The 15615-nt window shown below is 54.9% G+C and overlaps 2 protein-coding genes across 2 annotated transcripts in view; one reads left to right on the forward strand and one right to left on the reverse strand.

Moving 5' to 3' along the window:
- GIT1 (GIT ArfGAP 1) overlaps positions 1–6406 on the forward strand; it is a 53641-nt gene extending 47235 nt beyond the window's left edge. The window contains 7 exon segments of the mRNA XM_033171767.1: positions 1–172; positions 836–889; positions 1646–1732; positions 2174–2250; positions 2508–2690; positions 3246–3309; positions 4962–6406. Of these exon segments, the coding sequence (XP_033027658.1) occupies positions 1–172; positions 836–889; positions 1646–1732; positions 2174–2250; positions 2508–2690; positions 3246–3309; positions 4962–5174 (850 nt within the window). The 3' untranslated portion in view covers positions 5175–6406.
- Positions 6407–7614: 1208 nt separating this feature from the next.
- Positions 7615–14959, reverse strand: TP53I13 (tumor protein p53 inducible protein 13). The gene is made up of 6 exons (XM_033172599.1): positions 14692–14959; positions 13869–13943; positions 10637–10861; positions 10374–10538; positions 9664–10285; positions 7615–7927 (listed from the first exon to the last, which is right to left on the reverse strand). Exons 1-6 carry the CDS (start codon positions 14776–14778, stop codon positions 7812–7814), a joined length of 1290 nt encoding a protein of 429 aa, XP_033028490.1. The 5' UTR covers positions 14779–14959; the 3' UTR covers positions 7615–7811.
- Between the last annotated feature and the right edge of the window lie 656 nt (positions 14960–15615).

The raw sequence follows: 15615 nt of genomic DNA on the forward strand, positions 1-15615 counted from the left end.
CCCCAGCGAGCGCCCCGACCACAGCCACGTGGCCTCCGCGGCCACGGGAGCCCACCGCCGGGACCGCCACGCCTTCTCCATGTACGAGCCGGGCACCGGGGCCCTCAAGCCCTTTGGCCAGCAGCCGATGGACGACCTCGTCACCCGCCTTTCCACCCCATTCCACCCCGGGGTGAGTGCCAAGGAGGGGAGGGTGCAATGGTGGGTGTGCGCCGGGGGACCCAAGGGTGGGTGTTAAGTGATTGGGTGCATTTTCCCACCTCACCTCTTGTTCCGCCCCAGCATGCTTTGCTTTAAACGAGAAAAAGTGGTTGGTGGGTTCCAGGGCCATCTTAAAGGGATCGTCCGCCCTGGCGCGACGATCCCTCGGCGCCCCCGGTGGGCCGCCTCTCCGCCCACCTCCCTCCCGCGCTGGCCGCCCCTTGGGAGGGGGGTGGGCGAGCGGGGGATGAGGGGCGTGGCGCTGGAGCGGCGCAGGGCTTTGCGCGCCCTTCCCAGCGCTACAGCTAGGGCTCCGGAGGGCAGGTGGCTTGCAGCTCGCCCACCGGTGCGCGAGCGCCCGCCCGCCCGTGGGGGCAGGGGTGGGTTGGGGAGGGGGCACCCGGTATGCCGGCAGGCTCGCGGGGCGCCCCTGGGGGGCCTGGCGCCCTGGTGCACCACGCCACCCAGCCCCTATGACAAGACGGCCCTGGTGGGTTCCTTGCTGTGCGTAGCTGTGAGTCGAGGAGCGTAACGTCCGCAGGGTTGGGATTCTGCAATGCAACAGGTGCTGCTTCTTTGTTGGGGGTCGCGGGATTGCCCCCCTGCTCACCCCCTTGTTCTTCTGCCATCACAGGAGGTGGATGAGGAAGCCTTGTATTCCATCCACAACCAGGCCAGCATCTACCGGGTGAGTGGCGCTTCCTTCATTTCTAGATCCTTCAAAGCCTGTGTGATGACAACACTCTGCTAGTTTATATGTACAGATATCAATTTTCGCTAATTTTCGCTCACCTGCCAAGGCAGGTAGGGAGGCACGACAGACTTTGCCGACCTCAGACCCTGAAAAAAAAAAGTTTGGACTGCAACCCTCATCATAAACTCCTCGCTCACCCAGGGGCTGATGGGAGTTGTAGTCCAAAGCAGCAGGAGGGCACCAGGTTGGCGAATGCTGCAGTATTTATTTATTTCATAAAAATTATACACTGCTTGAATGGGGGGCGGGGAGGAACCTTGAAGCTGTTTACAAAAAAAAAAGATAAAATGAAAAGATTACCAGTAAGAAGAATTAATAAATAAAATTAAGGCTTTCAAAATAAAAATAGTCTCAAAACAGGTTAGAACTTGCACCAGTTTCTAAATATCTGAGTAGGCTTGTCTAAGTGGAAATGTTTTCATCAGGTGCCCAAAAGAGCATATACCTGCCTGATATCAATCGGCAGGGAGTTCCAAAGTGTAGCTGCTGCCACACTCAAAAATGGGTTTCTTACTCTTGTGAAGGGAGGGTTATGTGGCACCCAGAAGGCTTGAAAATAAAATCTCCTGGGCTTCTGCCAAGTGTCCCCCCCCCCAGTCTTTTTGTGGAGACCCCAGCCCCCCCTCCGCCCATAGGAATCCGGTCTCTCTGCGTGTGTCTAACTGCTGCCTCCTGCCCTCTTCCTTTCAGATGCGGAAGGGGGGCTCCATCTCCTCGATGCCATTCCCTCCGTCTTCTCCCCTCTTGTCCTGCGCTCCGGAGAGCGGACGTCACATGGTGACTTGCGACATTTCTGTTTGCAGGACGGGCTTGGGGTGGGGAGTGTCTGCAGCTTCCCTTTTACTCCAGATCAGACTCTTTGCCCATCTAGTTCAATGCTCTCTGCTCTGGCCGGCAGCAGCTCTGCAGGGTCTTAGCGGGCGCTTCCTTTCCTAGCCCTGCCAGCTTTTCTTCAGCGATGGCAGGGATTCAACGCGGGACCTTCTGCATGCAAAATAGGGGGCTCCACCCACTCCCTGCCTGGCTAGACTCTTTGCCCACCTAGCTCAGTATTGCCTGCTCTGGCCGGCAGCAGCGTTTGGAGTTCCTTTAAACTAGAGACGCCTGGGAACCCTCTGCATGCAAAGCAAGCCTCTGCTCCGGTAACACAACAGGGGTGCCTGCCACCAGCTCCCCCTTTTAACTCTGCCCAATTTCTCTTCCCCCCCTCCTTCCTAGACTGGAAAACTGGACCGACACGGCAGCGGCACAGACAGCGATTATGACAACACGCAGGGCGGGGATCTGCCCCTCAGGTGAGGCCGAATGCTGTGCGGGACATCCCTTGCTGGGACTTGCACAGGACTAGCTGCTTGAGAAGACCTCGTGGCTCAAAAGTGACTAAGAATGCCAGGCTGCATCCAGTGTGTTAAGTTATCCTGGGAGCAGACCCAGTGAAATGAATACAGATGGTTAATTGATGATGGCAATATCTGAGTTGGCATCAGGGGGGTAGCATCTTTCCCTGCCCCCAAACCCACCCTGCCTCTCTCCCCACCCCCTCCTTTCTCAGCATGGACGGGAAGCGCTTGCTGGACCTCAGCAAGGATGATGACTTGCACCCAGAACCTGAACCACTGGAAGGTGACCTGGACCCGGGCCTGCCCAGCACGGAAGACGTCATTCTCAAGACGGAACAGGTCACAAAGAATATCCAGGAGCTCCTCCGAGCTGCCCAGGAGTTCAAGCACGACAGGTCAGGATGAATCCCTCCAGGAATCCTCTGGGGAGGAGAGGCATGGGGTAGGAACAGATTGGTGACAGGCACTGGTGCCTATGGTCTGCAAGAAATGAAACTGAGTGTGCCTGCTGCAGCTCTGTGTGATTCTCCGTTCTGGTCTTCCGCTCAGCCAGCCTCTGCAGGAGGGGAGGTTGTCATTCTGGTATACCTTTTGCTGTTGTTAGCATGCAATTGTTCGCGCTGGGGAGACGGCTGCAGGATTTGGTTCCTTTTGGAGGATACCTGCCTGTTGTGTGCCTCTGCACGAGTACCTGCTCTGAGCTTGCCGCTTCCTTAGCAAGGAGGGGCGCCCAGATCTGGGACTTGTGCAGGCGACGGGGAGGCGGCAGATTCCCTCAAATGCTCTTAAGGAATCGGAATTGCTCTGCTGAATAAAGTTTGCTTCCTTCTTTAACCCCTAAAGGGATCTGTGGGTAATGCTGTGACTGGGGTGGGGAACTCGCAAGACCTGTAACACAGGTGTGTGACTCCGTGTCTGGGCCTCATTCTGTCCCTTCTTAACCCCAGCAGCTTCGTCCCCTGTTCAGAGAAGATTCACGCTGCCGTCACGGAAATGGCGTCACTTTTCCCCAAGGTAGGAGAGACCGGGAGAGTCGCTTCTGCTGAGAGAGGGGTCTGGGTGAGGAAATCTCCCTCCCAGCCCAGGAAACGTCCTCAAAGGGAGCGAACAGCCACTCCCAGGGGCTTTTCCTGGACATAACACCTCCCAAAGGATGTTGCAGAGTTTCCCCTATGAGGAAAGGTTGCAGCGCCATTTGCAGTTTAGAGAAAAGACAAGCAAGAGGTGGCGTGGTGGAACTTTATAAAATGATGCCTGGCATTGAGGTGGTGGATCGAGAAGAACTTTCCTCTCTCGCACCACTAGAACTTGTGGGAGATTCAGGGCAGACAAAATAAAATCCTTCTTCAGGCAGTGCAGTTAAACTCTGGAACTCCCTGCCACAGGAGGCAGGAATGATCACCAACCTGGATGGCTTTAAAAAAGACAGGGCTGCTAACCAGGATGACTTCGCTCTGCCTCCATGGTCGGAGGTGGCAATGATTCTCAATATCAGTTGCTGGAAAGTGCAGGGAGGGGGAGTTTTCTCTCATGGCCGGATCCTGCTTATAGGTTTTTCACTGGGGCATCTGTTCGGCCGCTGTGAGAACAGGATGCTGGTCTAGGTGGGCCATGGGTCTGATCCAGCAGGCTCTCTTATTCTTAAGGGGCTCCTTAGAAGCAAGGAGTGGGAAGTGATGGTTTAAAATATTAGCAACATGGGACCCTCTCTCACCCCCCAGCAGCCAAGCTCCAGCTTCCACCTCCCCTCAACCCGCCCCCCCCATTATTTTGAATTTTTACATGCGCACAGAGATGAACAAGTCTCACCACTGCGATGTTATTTTCCTATGACCAAGCAGGATATAACTTTTATGAAATACGTTTTTAAAAATTCACCGCCTAATGATGACAACTTTTGGAAATGTAAAGCGGAACAGGCGACCTTTTGAGGCTCTCTGCACATGTTTTTGGGTTGGTGAAGGGTAGGGTTAATTCAGGCCCTTACTCCGAACTGGCTGAATGTGCAGGGCTAATTCAAGCCCTTATTCCAAACTGGCTGGATGTACAGGGCTAATCAGGCCCTTACTCTTAACTGGCTGCATGTGCAGGGCTAATTCAGGCCCTTACTCTGAACTGGCTGGATGTGCAGGGCTAATTCAAGCCCTTATTCCAAACTGGCTGGATGTACAGGGCTAATTCAGGCCCTTACTCTGAACTGGCTGCATGTGCAGGGCTAATTCAAGCCCTTATTCCAAACTGGCTGGATGTACAGGGCTAATTCAGGCCCTTACTCTGAACTGGCTGGATGTGCAGGGCTAATTCAAGCCCTTATTCCAAACTGGCTGGATGTACAGGGCTAATTCAGGCCCTTACTCTGAACTGGCTGGATGTGCAGGGCTAATTCAGGCCCTTACTCTGAACTGGCTGAATGTGCAGGGCTAATTCAAGCCCTTACTCCGAACTGGCTGGATGTACAGGACTAATTCAGGCCCTTATTCCAAACTGGCTGTATGTGCAGGACTAATTCAGGCCCTTACTCCAAACTGGCTGTGTAGGCCAGAGTGCCTTTAGTCAGCAGTGAGGCTGCCTTGCGAGTTCTCAATAAGGTGGTTAGACTTGAACTCTGGACCTCTGGACGTGAGTTGGGAGCCTTATGCCACTCTCCCTTTCCGCTCCTTCCGCAGAAGCCGGCTCTGGAGACGGTGCGCAGCTCCTTGCGCCTGCTGAACGCCAGCGCCTACCGCCTGCAGAGCGAGTGCCGCAAGACGGTCCCCCCGGAGCCGGGGGCCCCCGTGGACTACCAGCTCCTGACCCAGCAGGTCATTCAGTGTGCCTACGACATCGCCAAGGCCGCCAAGCAGCTGGTCACCATCACCACCCGCGAGAAGAAGCAGTGAAGGGCGGGCAGGCGGAGGGCGGGCGGGCGAGGCTGGCGCAGCCCCAGTTCCTCCCTTCCCCGCTGGAGGATTTTTGGGGATGGGCCGTGCAGCCACCTGGAAGTGTCCTTTCCCCCACCCGCCTCCTCCCTGGCAATCGGCCCACCTGCCCAGGCTGGGTTGGATCAATGCTCCCCACTGCAGCTTGCAGGGGGGGGCAGGATCAGGGCCCTATATGGCACACGCCCCATGGCACTGGGGTGCCTGCGCAGTGAAGAAAACTCCCCCTGTAAATATTCCCATCTCCCCATCCTTTGGCACAAGGGGGGGGGATACCTGTGGCGTTCAAGATGTGGCTTCATTTCAGCTCTCAGCTTCCGGGAGGAAGCAGGCCATAGAGCCCCCGCCTTGCATGCAGAAGGTCCTGGGTTCAAGCCCCAACGGCACCTCCAGGCAGGGCTGGGAGAGCCCCCTTGCCTGAAACCCTGTTGGTCAGTGGAGACAGTCCTGGGTGAACAAATGGCTTGGACTTGGTCTAAGGCAACTTCCTTCGTTCTCCTCCAGCGACATCTGGAGGGCCACAGATTCCCCCCCCTGCGGCAATTCCAGATGTTGCCGGACTATTGCGTTCATCATCATCATCACAATCAACTCCGCCTGCGCTGTCTGCTCGGGGCGGTTGCGAGTTCAAGTCTAGAACCCCCTAGCCGGAGAGGGGCCGCACATGCTCCCCAGCCTCGCCTTCCGACAGGGACGGCTAACCTGTGGGCAGCTCTGGGGCACTGCAGGGCTTTTTAAAGAATCACTACGGAGTTGGGAGGGGGTTCCCAAAGTTCATGTAGCCCAACCCCCGGAAGGCAGGAATCGCAGCCCATTGACCCAAGTCTGCTCCAGAGGCAGATGGAAGTGACACATCCAGACACACCTGGAGGGCTGCAGGTTAGCTTTTCCTGTCCTTTTTTAGCGGGGCGGGGGTCCTCCTGAAGGGAGTCAAATCTATCCCCCCCCCTGCAAACACCACTCCTCCTTCTTCTTCTTCCTCCTCCTCCTCCTCCTCCCCACCTTCCCATATAGTGCGTGGAACTGTATGTGTCCCATTCCAGACCCGCCTGACCACGCACCTATATATATATATGTATAGAGAGATATATAAACACCAAATGTATTTATCTCACATGTTTCCCTCCCCTAATAGTGTTAACACTGGAATTACAACGTCTAGGTGCTGTGGGTCGGGCATCATTCCCCCCCCCCTCCCCGGAAACCTCCGGCTGGATCACTTCTCCCACCCCACCCCCCAAAATCCCTCCATCATTCCTTTTTTGGGGGGAGAGTATGGGGGCTGCCTTTGTCTCCGTAGCAAAGGATCAGTTCCCCCCACTTCCCTCTCACTGGCCAGTCGTGTTCCCCCCACCCCCCTTGAAATCTGTGAAGTTTTTCAGGCCATTGAGGGAATGTGGGATGGGCTGCGGAGCGTGTTGGGGGGGGGGACACATGGCTATTGAGGGCTGCATCTGGGCACTGCGCTGGAAATCTTGTTTGTCCTGTACATTTGTAACAAATAAAAAGACGTGAGCATCTCCCTGGGCTGCCCCGTTGGAATAACTTATTTCCTCCCCTCTAGAGGTAATTTGAACCCGTTACCCTACTCTCCCCCCCAGAACCGGCTGAGTTGGCTGAATGTCTTGTCCGCCCTGGAAGATTCCTGTGTTTATGTTCCTTGGATCTCCTTGTTGCCCAGCGGTAGAGCAGAAGGCCCCAGGCTCAACCAGTAGAAGGCAGTGTGGCACAATGGTTAGAGCCTTGGATTAGGACCTGCGAGAAACCAGGGCTCAAATTTATCCCCATGCAGCTCACTGGGTATGACCCTGCCTACCTCGCAGGGTTGTTGTGGCAATTAAATGAGGGGGAGAACCACGTACGGCACCTTGAGTTCCTTGGAAGAAAAGGTGTTTGCGTCAATGTAATAAATGAACCCCTTAAAAATACCCCCAATGAGCGACTGCCAGTCAGTGCCAGGGGGCAGGCCCTTTGTACCTCTCTCTGCAGCCTAATCCCAAGGTGGCACACGCCCTCCTTGAGTGCTTTGGCCGGGCTGGAAAGTGTCCTTGAACTTTTGATAGAATCAATGAATTGTAGAGCTGGGAGGGACCCCAGGTGGTCATCCAATCCAACCCCCTTCAATTTATTTTTTTTTACGAAAACAAAAACTTCAAGGGGGGGAGGCTCCTTTTTTCTCCCACTTGCACTTCCCTGGCTGCCGACATGCAGCTCACAGGAAAGTTTTCGCTGCTCCAAGCGCCTAGTCCTCATGGCTAGAGAAGACCGTATCTGTGCTGCCCTCAGAAAACCCTGGCTGACCCGTGCAAAACAGACTTGGCTTTCTGCCTGCATCGCAAAGCGTGCCTTTCCCCCCCGATCTGCAAATCTCCCGGTTGCTTTAGGGATGGCCTCATCCTGCTTTCGTAGCAAAAATAAAAGATTTTATTGCGTAAGAAAAACAAACGAAGGCAAGGAGCCAGCTCTCCTCGGGAGAGTAAACAGACCACGGCCAGGCTGCTGTTTCACCGCAACACCCAAGTTTCACCCGCAGACGACTTTGCTCCGTTGGCAAAGCCCAGACTTGTGGCTGGACGTCTCCACCGAAGAGGGTCGTCCCTAATCTGAGCTGTCGCTGGACGTCGGCAGAAGAGGCGCCTTGGGCGGGGGCTGCGGCTGCCGACTCCGCTTCTTGCGCCTGCTCTGGGCGGAGAGGAGACGCCGCTTGATCACAGCTGCAAAAGGAGGAAGGGGCGGAAAGACTTTACAGGAAGCTCTCGGCGCAGGAGAGGGGGAGCCAGCCCCATTGCTGACCCCTTGGAGTCAAGTCTCCTGCCGACTCTGGGTTCGTGGAGATGTGGGAACTTAGTGGGGGGGACCCTCCACACCTCACCACAGGGCCGAGCAAAGCGGTCATTTCCCCCCCCCCCCACAACCCCCACTGCAGCCAGCCCCACTTATTTTAGGCAGGGGACCACATCGCTGGGATGCAGAGCACAGTCTGCAACAGGAAGGTCTAAATCACAGCATCTCAAGGTAGGACTAGAGAGATCTCATTAGGTATAAAACCTCATCAGGTATTAAAATGATCAAACAACGGGGTGGCAAACACAGAAGACTCTTCCTGAATGAAAATTTGCATCTGGGTCCTCAAAAGCTGATGGCCGTTTCTAGATTATTATTACAGGTGGCTAGTTGTGTTGGGTCTTCCATAGTCAAAACAAAATAAAAAATTCTTTCCAGTAGCACCTTAGAGACCAACTAAGTTTGTTCTTGGTACCTGTGCATGCACACGAAAGCTCATACCAAGAACAAACTTAGTTGGTCTCTAAGGTGCTACTGGAAAGAATTTTTTTATTTTGTTTAGATTATTATTGTTATTAATTATTATTATTATTAGTAGTAGTAGTAGTAGTAATTTATTATTTATACTCTGCCCATCTGGCTGGGTTTCCCCAGGCACTCTGGGCGGCTCCCAACAGAATATTAAAATCATGATAAAACATCAAACATTAAAAACTTCCCTATACAGGGCTACCTTCAGGTGTCTTCTAAAAGTCAGGTAGTTGTTTATTTCCTTGACCTCTGATGGGAGAGCGTTCCACAGGGCGGGTGCCACCACCGAGAAGGCCCTCTGCCGGGTTCCCTGTAACCTCACTTCTCGCAGTGAGGGAACCGCCAGAAGGCCCTCGGAGCTGGACCTCAGAGTCCGGGCAGAACGATGGGGGTGGAGACGCTCCTTCAGGTATACTGGGCCTTTGAGGCCATTTAGGGCTTTCAAGGTCAGCACCAACCCTTTGAATTGTGCTCGGAAACGTCCTGGGAGCCAATGTAGGCCTTTCAGGACTGGTGTTCTATGGTTCCAACCTCTGCCGTGAGCTTCTCCAGTGAGGGATGGCTCTCCACACCTCTAGGTAATTGGGAGGTGGACTGCCTGAATGCAGAGACCCCCTTCAGCTATGCTAGAAGGTAACTGTTAATATTTACCCCCAGAATGACTTTGCCTGATCCAGAAGTGCTGTAAAATCTCAGGAAAAGCTGCGGATCTCCCGGCACTGCTGGACTCCCATCATCCCTGACCCACTGGGCATCCCGGCTGGAGTGGTTGCAAGTTGGGAGTCCGGCAACACCCGGAAAGCCAGAGTTCCCCCACCTGCTCTGCTCTAAGCCTTCACACACACCCCTCGTCAAGCACAGGGCAGGGGTAGGCCGTATCTTGTGGTAGAGCGTTCCACAGTTTATCAACAGCCAGCGACCAACATTTCCCACCCCCCTCGTCAAGCACGGAGCTCGAGTTGGCCGCATCTTGTGGCCAGGAGTTCCGCAGGTTATCCAATCTTAGGTTGCTACGGTAAACAACCAGCAGTTCCCCAGAGGTTAAAATTGGGCACTGAGCTTGCTCTGGATACGTGCATGTGCTGTACATGGGGGGAGGGCTGAGACCCCACCGCCTCCCCCGTGGGCCACTCACCAGCCACTGTGTCGCTCCCCTCCTCGGTACTCGTGGTCCAGTAGAGGCTTCTCCCGCGGCGGCATTTCCGGTGGAGCCGGGTGTAGAGGACTGCGAGGGTGAGCACCACCAGCAGGAAAGTGAGGGCACTGGCCGCCCAGGCCGCCTCTTCGGTGCGTGGGGTGGGGACACGGACCCCCGGTTGGGACCCTCTGGCTTCCTTTCTGCCTTCGTGGCCTTGCGCTTTGCCGAGTCCTCCATCCGGACACCGGCATCCCGTGCCGCCGGCCGCTCTCGCCTCGGTGCGCAGGACGGGCAGCGAGGGGGGGATGTCCTGCGTGACGAGGGGCTGCTGCCCCAAAAGGCCGCCTGGCAGGGGCGTCGCACTCAGCCAGGCATGCCCACCGAGGTCTATTGACTCTGGAATACCCCTTTGCTCAGCCTGCAAGCTCAGGGTGACGGGAGGCGGGCCGCCGTTTGCGCCTTTCGCAGGGTTGGCGATTGCAGAATGCCTTCCGCCCCCCACACCTGCTTGCAGAAGGCCATGTGCCCAGCGGCGAAGAGCCCGGCGGTTCCTGCCCGGCCTCCACGGTTTCCGGGGACCTCGGGGGGCTTCCCAGCACTGGAGCAGCTTCTGCAAAGCCTGGGAATGGAGAAGAGGAGCCGGATTTTATCGGCGGCGATTCCTGCGGCTCTCTTCCCCTTCTGCCACCAACCAACCGTCGCCTCACCTGTGCCAGGTGCGTCGGGCACAAACCTCTGCCCGCCGCAGATGCTCGCTTCAGGAAATGGCAGCGTTCCCCACCTGTCAGGGGCTTCTCAGAGCTCTGTTGGGCCAGGTGGCTCTCGAGCCAAGCGACGGCCTGGGCCACTTCCGCCTTTGCCAGCGGCAGGGGCTACGAAGCAAAAGAGCTGGTTAGCCAAAGCAAACACAGCCCCTTTAGCCGTGATTTCTGCGGCGGGTCAGACTAGATGACCCTTGGATCCCAACTACGGGTCTCTGTTTCCCTCCTCCCACTCCCCAAATCCTGGAGGGCCAATGGCAGGGACTCTTCTCCCTGGCATGGCAGCCTCTGCCCAGCACACTCACCCAATGTCCAGTGGGGCCGTCATGCGGGGCTCGCACCTGGTGGGGCAGGCAGGCTCGGGCCAGGAGGGTCAGCTGCCTGCGGAGGAACAGGGGAGAGCACGGGTGTTCGAGAAAAGCGATGCCCCCATCCTATGGAGAGAAGACTTTTTAAAGAAATGAAGACACACACAAACATCATTTACTGATTTTGAGTGATATCCCCTAATGCCCAGTCCCCCAAGCGCATCTGTCTAGGGGTTGGCAACCCTTTTGGCCCCAGCAGGCCAGGTCTGGAACTGGCAGGTGGTTGGGGCAACGCATGTACCACAAGCAGACATGAGACAAGGAAGGCAGGGGACTTGAGCTCGGCAGGTTACGAGATTCCATATAAAGAGGACCGTCAGGCTAGCATACCAAAAGCTGTCTTCCCCTTGGGCCATCTTGTTGGCCACGGTGAGAAGAGGACACTGGACTCTCTTACAGAGTAAGGATATCAGACAGACAGCATGGTGTAGTGGTTAGAGCATTGGACCAGAACCTGGGAGACCGGGGTTCAAATCCTCCCACTCAGCCATGGGTGACTCTGGGCCAGTTGCTGCCTCTCAGTCTAACCTACCTCACAGGGTTGTCGTGGGGCTTAAATGAGTGGGAAAGCATCGAGCAACTTGGAGAAAAAAGGTGGGCAATAAACAACTCCAAGGGGGTTGGGCTAGATGGCCCTTGGTTTACCTTCCAACTCTGCCTCTGAATCCCAGTTGGAGGGAGAGTTCCTGCTGTTGTGCTCAGGTCTTGCTTGTGGGCTTCCCCAAAGAGGCATCTGGTTGGCCACCGGGAGAACAGGAGGCTGGACTAGATGGGCCCCCTTTGGCCTGATCCAGCAGGCTCTCCTTATGTTCTTATGGAACCTCCAGGTTCAGAGGCAGTCTATCTTGGCTGCTAGGTTTTTAAGGGATGTTTGGCCAATGTGAGGACAGGAGGCTGGACTAGGTGGACCCCCATTGGCCTGATCCAGCTTCTGCTGCGGTGCTCTTTCTGAAGTTCTTACCGGGCCAATATTACGCAATTTTACCCCTGCAGAAATGGGGCCTGAACGATCCCTCCTACGCCCTCAAAGCGGGTGGCAAGAATCCTGGCACAAGGAAGCCTCTCTTCCTTCCCATGCTTCTCTGTGGGGAATGGGGGGGGGGGGAGAGGGACTGCCTTCGAAATGCCACCTGGGCAATTTCTCATTGGCCCAGAGAAAGGAGGGAGGAGCCCCTGGCTTTGAGTGGGGACCAATGGGAGAGAAGCAGGGGACACCCTCCCCACCCCCTGCATGCTTTGGGAATTAGAGAAGGGAAGAAATAGGATCCTCCCGGAACCAGATCCCCATCAAGTGTGAAGTCAGATTGGAGGCCCCGATCCCACACTCTAAATGCAAGCAGAATGGGTCAAGATACAGCAGAATTATGGAAAGAAGCCTCTAGACGCTGTTTCAGTACTTAGAGCAGGGGGAGACTAATTTGTTCACTTGAATATTTGCTGATCACTAAAACCAAGCTCTCGCCATTAACTCTGAACTGATTGCACTTTTAATTGCCCCAGTTTTATCAAGAACTTTAACCTAATTGTCGTTGCAAATGCAGCTGGATTTTTTTTGGCGAAGGGCAGTTCAGAAGGGTTTAAAAATAAATAATACGCATTAATAGGCTGAAGAGAACGGGTGAATATATAAGGTGAACATGTTGAGAATCTGTGCTGTGGACACCAACTAGGATGGCCTTAAAAGGTGGGGCAGATTCACGGAGCAGAGGGCTCTCAATGGCTACTATCCACAAGGTAAAGGAAAAAGTGGATGGCCACATGGGTGGCGCTGTGGTCTAAACCACTGAGCCTCTCGGGCTTGCCGATCGGAAAGTCGGCAGTTCGAATCCCTGCGATGGAGCGAGCTCCCGTTGCTCCGTCCCAGCTCCTGCCAACCTAGCAGTTCGAAAGCACACCAGCGCGAGTAGATAAATAGGTACCGCTCCGGCAGGAAGGTAAACGGCATTTCTGTGCACTCACGGTGTCCCATTGTGCCAGAAGCGGTTTAGTCTGGCTGGCCACATGGCCCAGAAAGCTTCTGTGGACAAACGCCGGCTCCCTTGGCCTGAAAGCGAGATGAGCGCCACAACCCCATAGTCGCCTTTGATTGGCCTTAACCATCCAGGGGTCCTTTACCTTTGCCTTTTTTTTACTATCCACAATGGCTGTGTTCTCCCTCCTCTGTCGGAGGCAGTCAATGCCTCCGAATCCCAGCTGCTGGGAATCCGAAGTGGGGAGTGTGGCTGCTGTGCCCAGGTCCTGCTTGTGGGTTTGGCTTTGGGGTATCTGGTTGGCCACTGTGAGAACAGGATGCTGGCCTAGAGGGGGCCCTCTTGGGCCTGATCCTGCTGGGCTCATTTCTCAGGTTCTTAAACTCTGGAGTGGGGAACACAATCCAGCCTCCTGCAAAGTCCAGCTTATTTATGTTCCTAGTTACCTAAAACATCGTCACACCATAAAACGCCCAAGGCACCGAGCAACATTTAGAAGCCAATATACGGGTTAGCAACCACTACGCCCGCTAGCAAAACTAGTAGATAAAAGAAATTTCTAGAAAAAGCACTGGGAATAAGATGAGAGGAAAATAATACACACACACACACACACACACACACACACACAGAGAGAGAGAGAGAGAGAGAGAGAGAGAGAGACATACCAGAGTCAAAGCATACCAAGCAGAACAGCTTCAGAATCTCACCCACCAAGTACCAAGCGGGTCAAACAAACATTCCAGGAACAGTTAAGAACCGTTTCCAACCAAAATGCCTCTTTTTAAATTAAAATATGTTTACAAGGCAAAGGAATGGCTATCAGAGAGGGAGCGAAGTGGGGCCCTTCCAAATACATGCTTTTTTAAAAAAGCATGTGATTCACATTCAAAAGCCAAAGGAGGGTAGTATGAATGAGATTTTGATTCCTTGCCATGAGTTGCAAAACCAGAATAATTTATGCAAAATCATGCAAACTGGCTGGAATTTTTGATGGTGTGGTCTGAGAATTTGGACACCTTGCGTGCTAATGTTTTATTTTGGGGTACCAATGCCCCTGAAAATATTTTCGGGTGATTATGGCTTCAGAGCTAGCTTTCTACCTGCTGAGGGACTGGCCAGGATATCCCACGACAGTGATATTGCTCTTCGGAGGGGAGATCTTGTTGAAAACTGGGCTGCAAGGAAGAAAACAAACAACAAATTAGAATTTCCCTCCCACAAAAGTTCTCTCTCTCCCCACACCATGCTTTTTATTCACCAAACCCTCCTTTTCAAGACAAGCTATGTTTTGTCCTCACCTCTTCAATCCTGCCCTTAATCTTGAACCATGAGGACTAGAACCTATGTTTCATTTTTAGGGGAAGAGCCATAGCTCAGTGATCGGACACCTGCTTTGCATGCAGAAGCTCCCAGGTTCAATCCCTGACACCATCTCTAGGTTGGGCTGAGAAAGGGGTCCCTTTTTGAGACCCTGGAGATCCACAGGTGGCAGTTGTGGTCCAAAACCTTCAGAGGCCTCGGGGGAGGGCAAAAGGCGTGGCTGGAATTTAGAAGCAGCCTCTGAGCACGTGCAGAGCGTGCCCCACAGGATTCACGGGACCTTCTCTTCGGGGCCAAAACACACAAGCTCCCCCCACTCCCACCCCAAGCCCGACTCTGGTTCTGTAACCGCTAGTCTCCACTCTCCTAGTCAAACGAGGGACTGAAAAAAGAAGCAGCAGCCGAGAGTTTTGCAGCCCCTGAAATCAACAGATCGGGGCCAGTTGCCGCTAACTTTTAAGGCCATCTCGGTGCAATGGGTCTACTCCAGAGGCGGACTTAGGAGTCCCACGCCCCAGAGCGCCTTCCTCCTTGGTTGGCGGGGAGGGGGTCGCGGAGGGGCAGAAAGAGAGCGAGAAGAGGAGCGCGCCGCCTCTGCCTCACCTTCCCCGCCTCGACGCCGGGGGCAAGGCTGAGCAAGAAGAGCAGGATCGGGGGCCCCGGAGGCGGCAGCAGCAGCGGCTCCCCCATCCGGTCCGGCGGCGGCGGCGGCTGGGCTGGGCCGGGGAAGGCTGGGCTGGTCCCTCGGGCGCCGCCTCCTCGCGCTCCTCCCGTGCGCCCTGCGCGTAAAAGCGCACCGCCTGGCGGCCGTCGGAGTTCCGGGCGCGCCGGGCCCCAAGCTCGGCGGGAAGGCGGAGCCTGGGAAGGAGCGAGCCGGCTGGCTGGCTACGGGCCAGGGAGGGTATGCTGTTTCGCAAGCGCTGCTCGCTCACTCGCCTGATGAAATCCCTCTTTACCAACTCGAACAGCTGGAAAGGGGGATCGGACAAATGCACGCAGGAGAAGGGCCCGAGGAGAGATCAGTGGCTGCCAGCCATGAGGGCGAGCAAGCATCTCTCCCCGCTGCAGAGGGTTACTGCCCTCGGGTCTCACTTGCTGGCCTCTCACTTGCGGGTTGGCCGCTTGAACAGGAATCCCGGGCTAGACGGGCCTTTGCCCTGATACGCGGCAGCCAGGAAGCTCTTCTGAGGTTGTTTTTATTCATTTTATTACGATTATATCCCACCTTTGCCCCCAGGAGCTCCACGTGGTTTACAGATTCCTCGCTCCCACAGATTTTATCCTCAAAACAATCCTGGGAGGTTGCCTTTTTTGGGCTCTTCTTATGTAACCTCCAGGTCCAGAGGCAGTCTATCTAGATTCCTTAGTTCTTTAGGGTATTTGGCCACTGGGAGAACAGGATGCTGAACCAGATGGGCCCTCTTTGGCCTGATCCAGCAGGTTCTTCTTACCTACTTACTTGGAAACAGTGGCATGCTCATCCTTGAACTTCTCTGCGCATTAAAATTAGATCCATCCAAGCAGTCG

The sequence above is a fragment of the Lacerta agilis genome, chromosome 15 (genome assembly GCF_009819535.1).
Source record: "Lacerta agilis isolate rLacAgi1 chromosome 15, rLacAgi1.pri, whole genome shotgun sequence".
NCBI lineage: Eukaryota > Metazoa > Chordata > Lepidosauria > Squamata > Lacertidae > Lacerta > Lacerta agilis.

Excerpts from the sequence above, each read along its gene's own strand:
- TP53I13 (XM_033172599.1), bottom strand. The coding sequence starts at position 14,778 with ATGGGGGAGCCGCTGCTGCTGCCGCCTCCGGGGCCCCCGATCCTGCTC. Across the intron at positions 10,862-13,868 it reads CCTGGCCAGTCCCTCAGCAG|GATGGGGGCATCGCTTTTCT; the intron begins GTAGAAAGCTAG and ends TTCTCTCCATAG. Across the intron at positions 7,928-9,663 it reads GGGGAGCGACACAGTGGCTG|CTGTGATCAAGCGGCGTCTC; the intron begins GTGAGTGGCCCA and ends CTCCTTTTGCAG.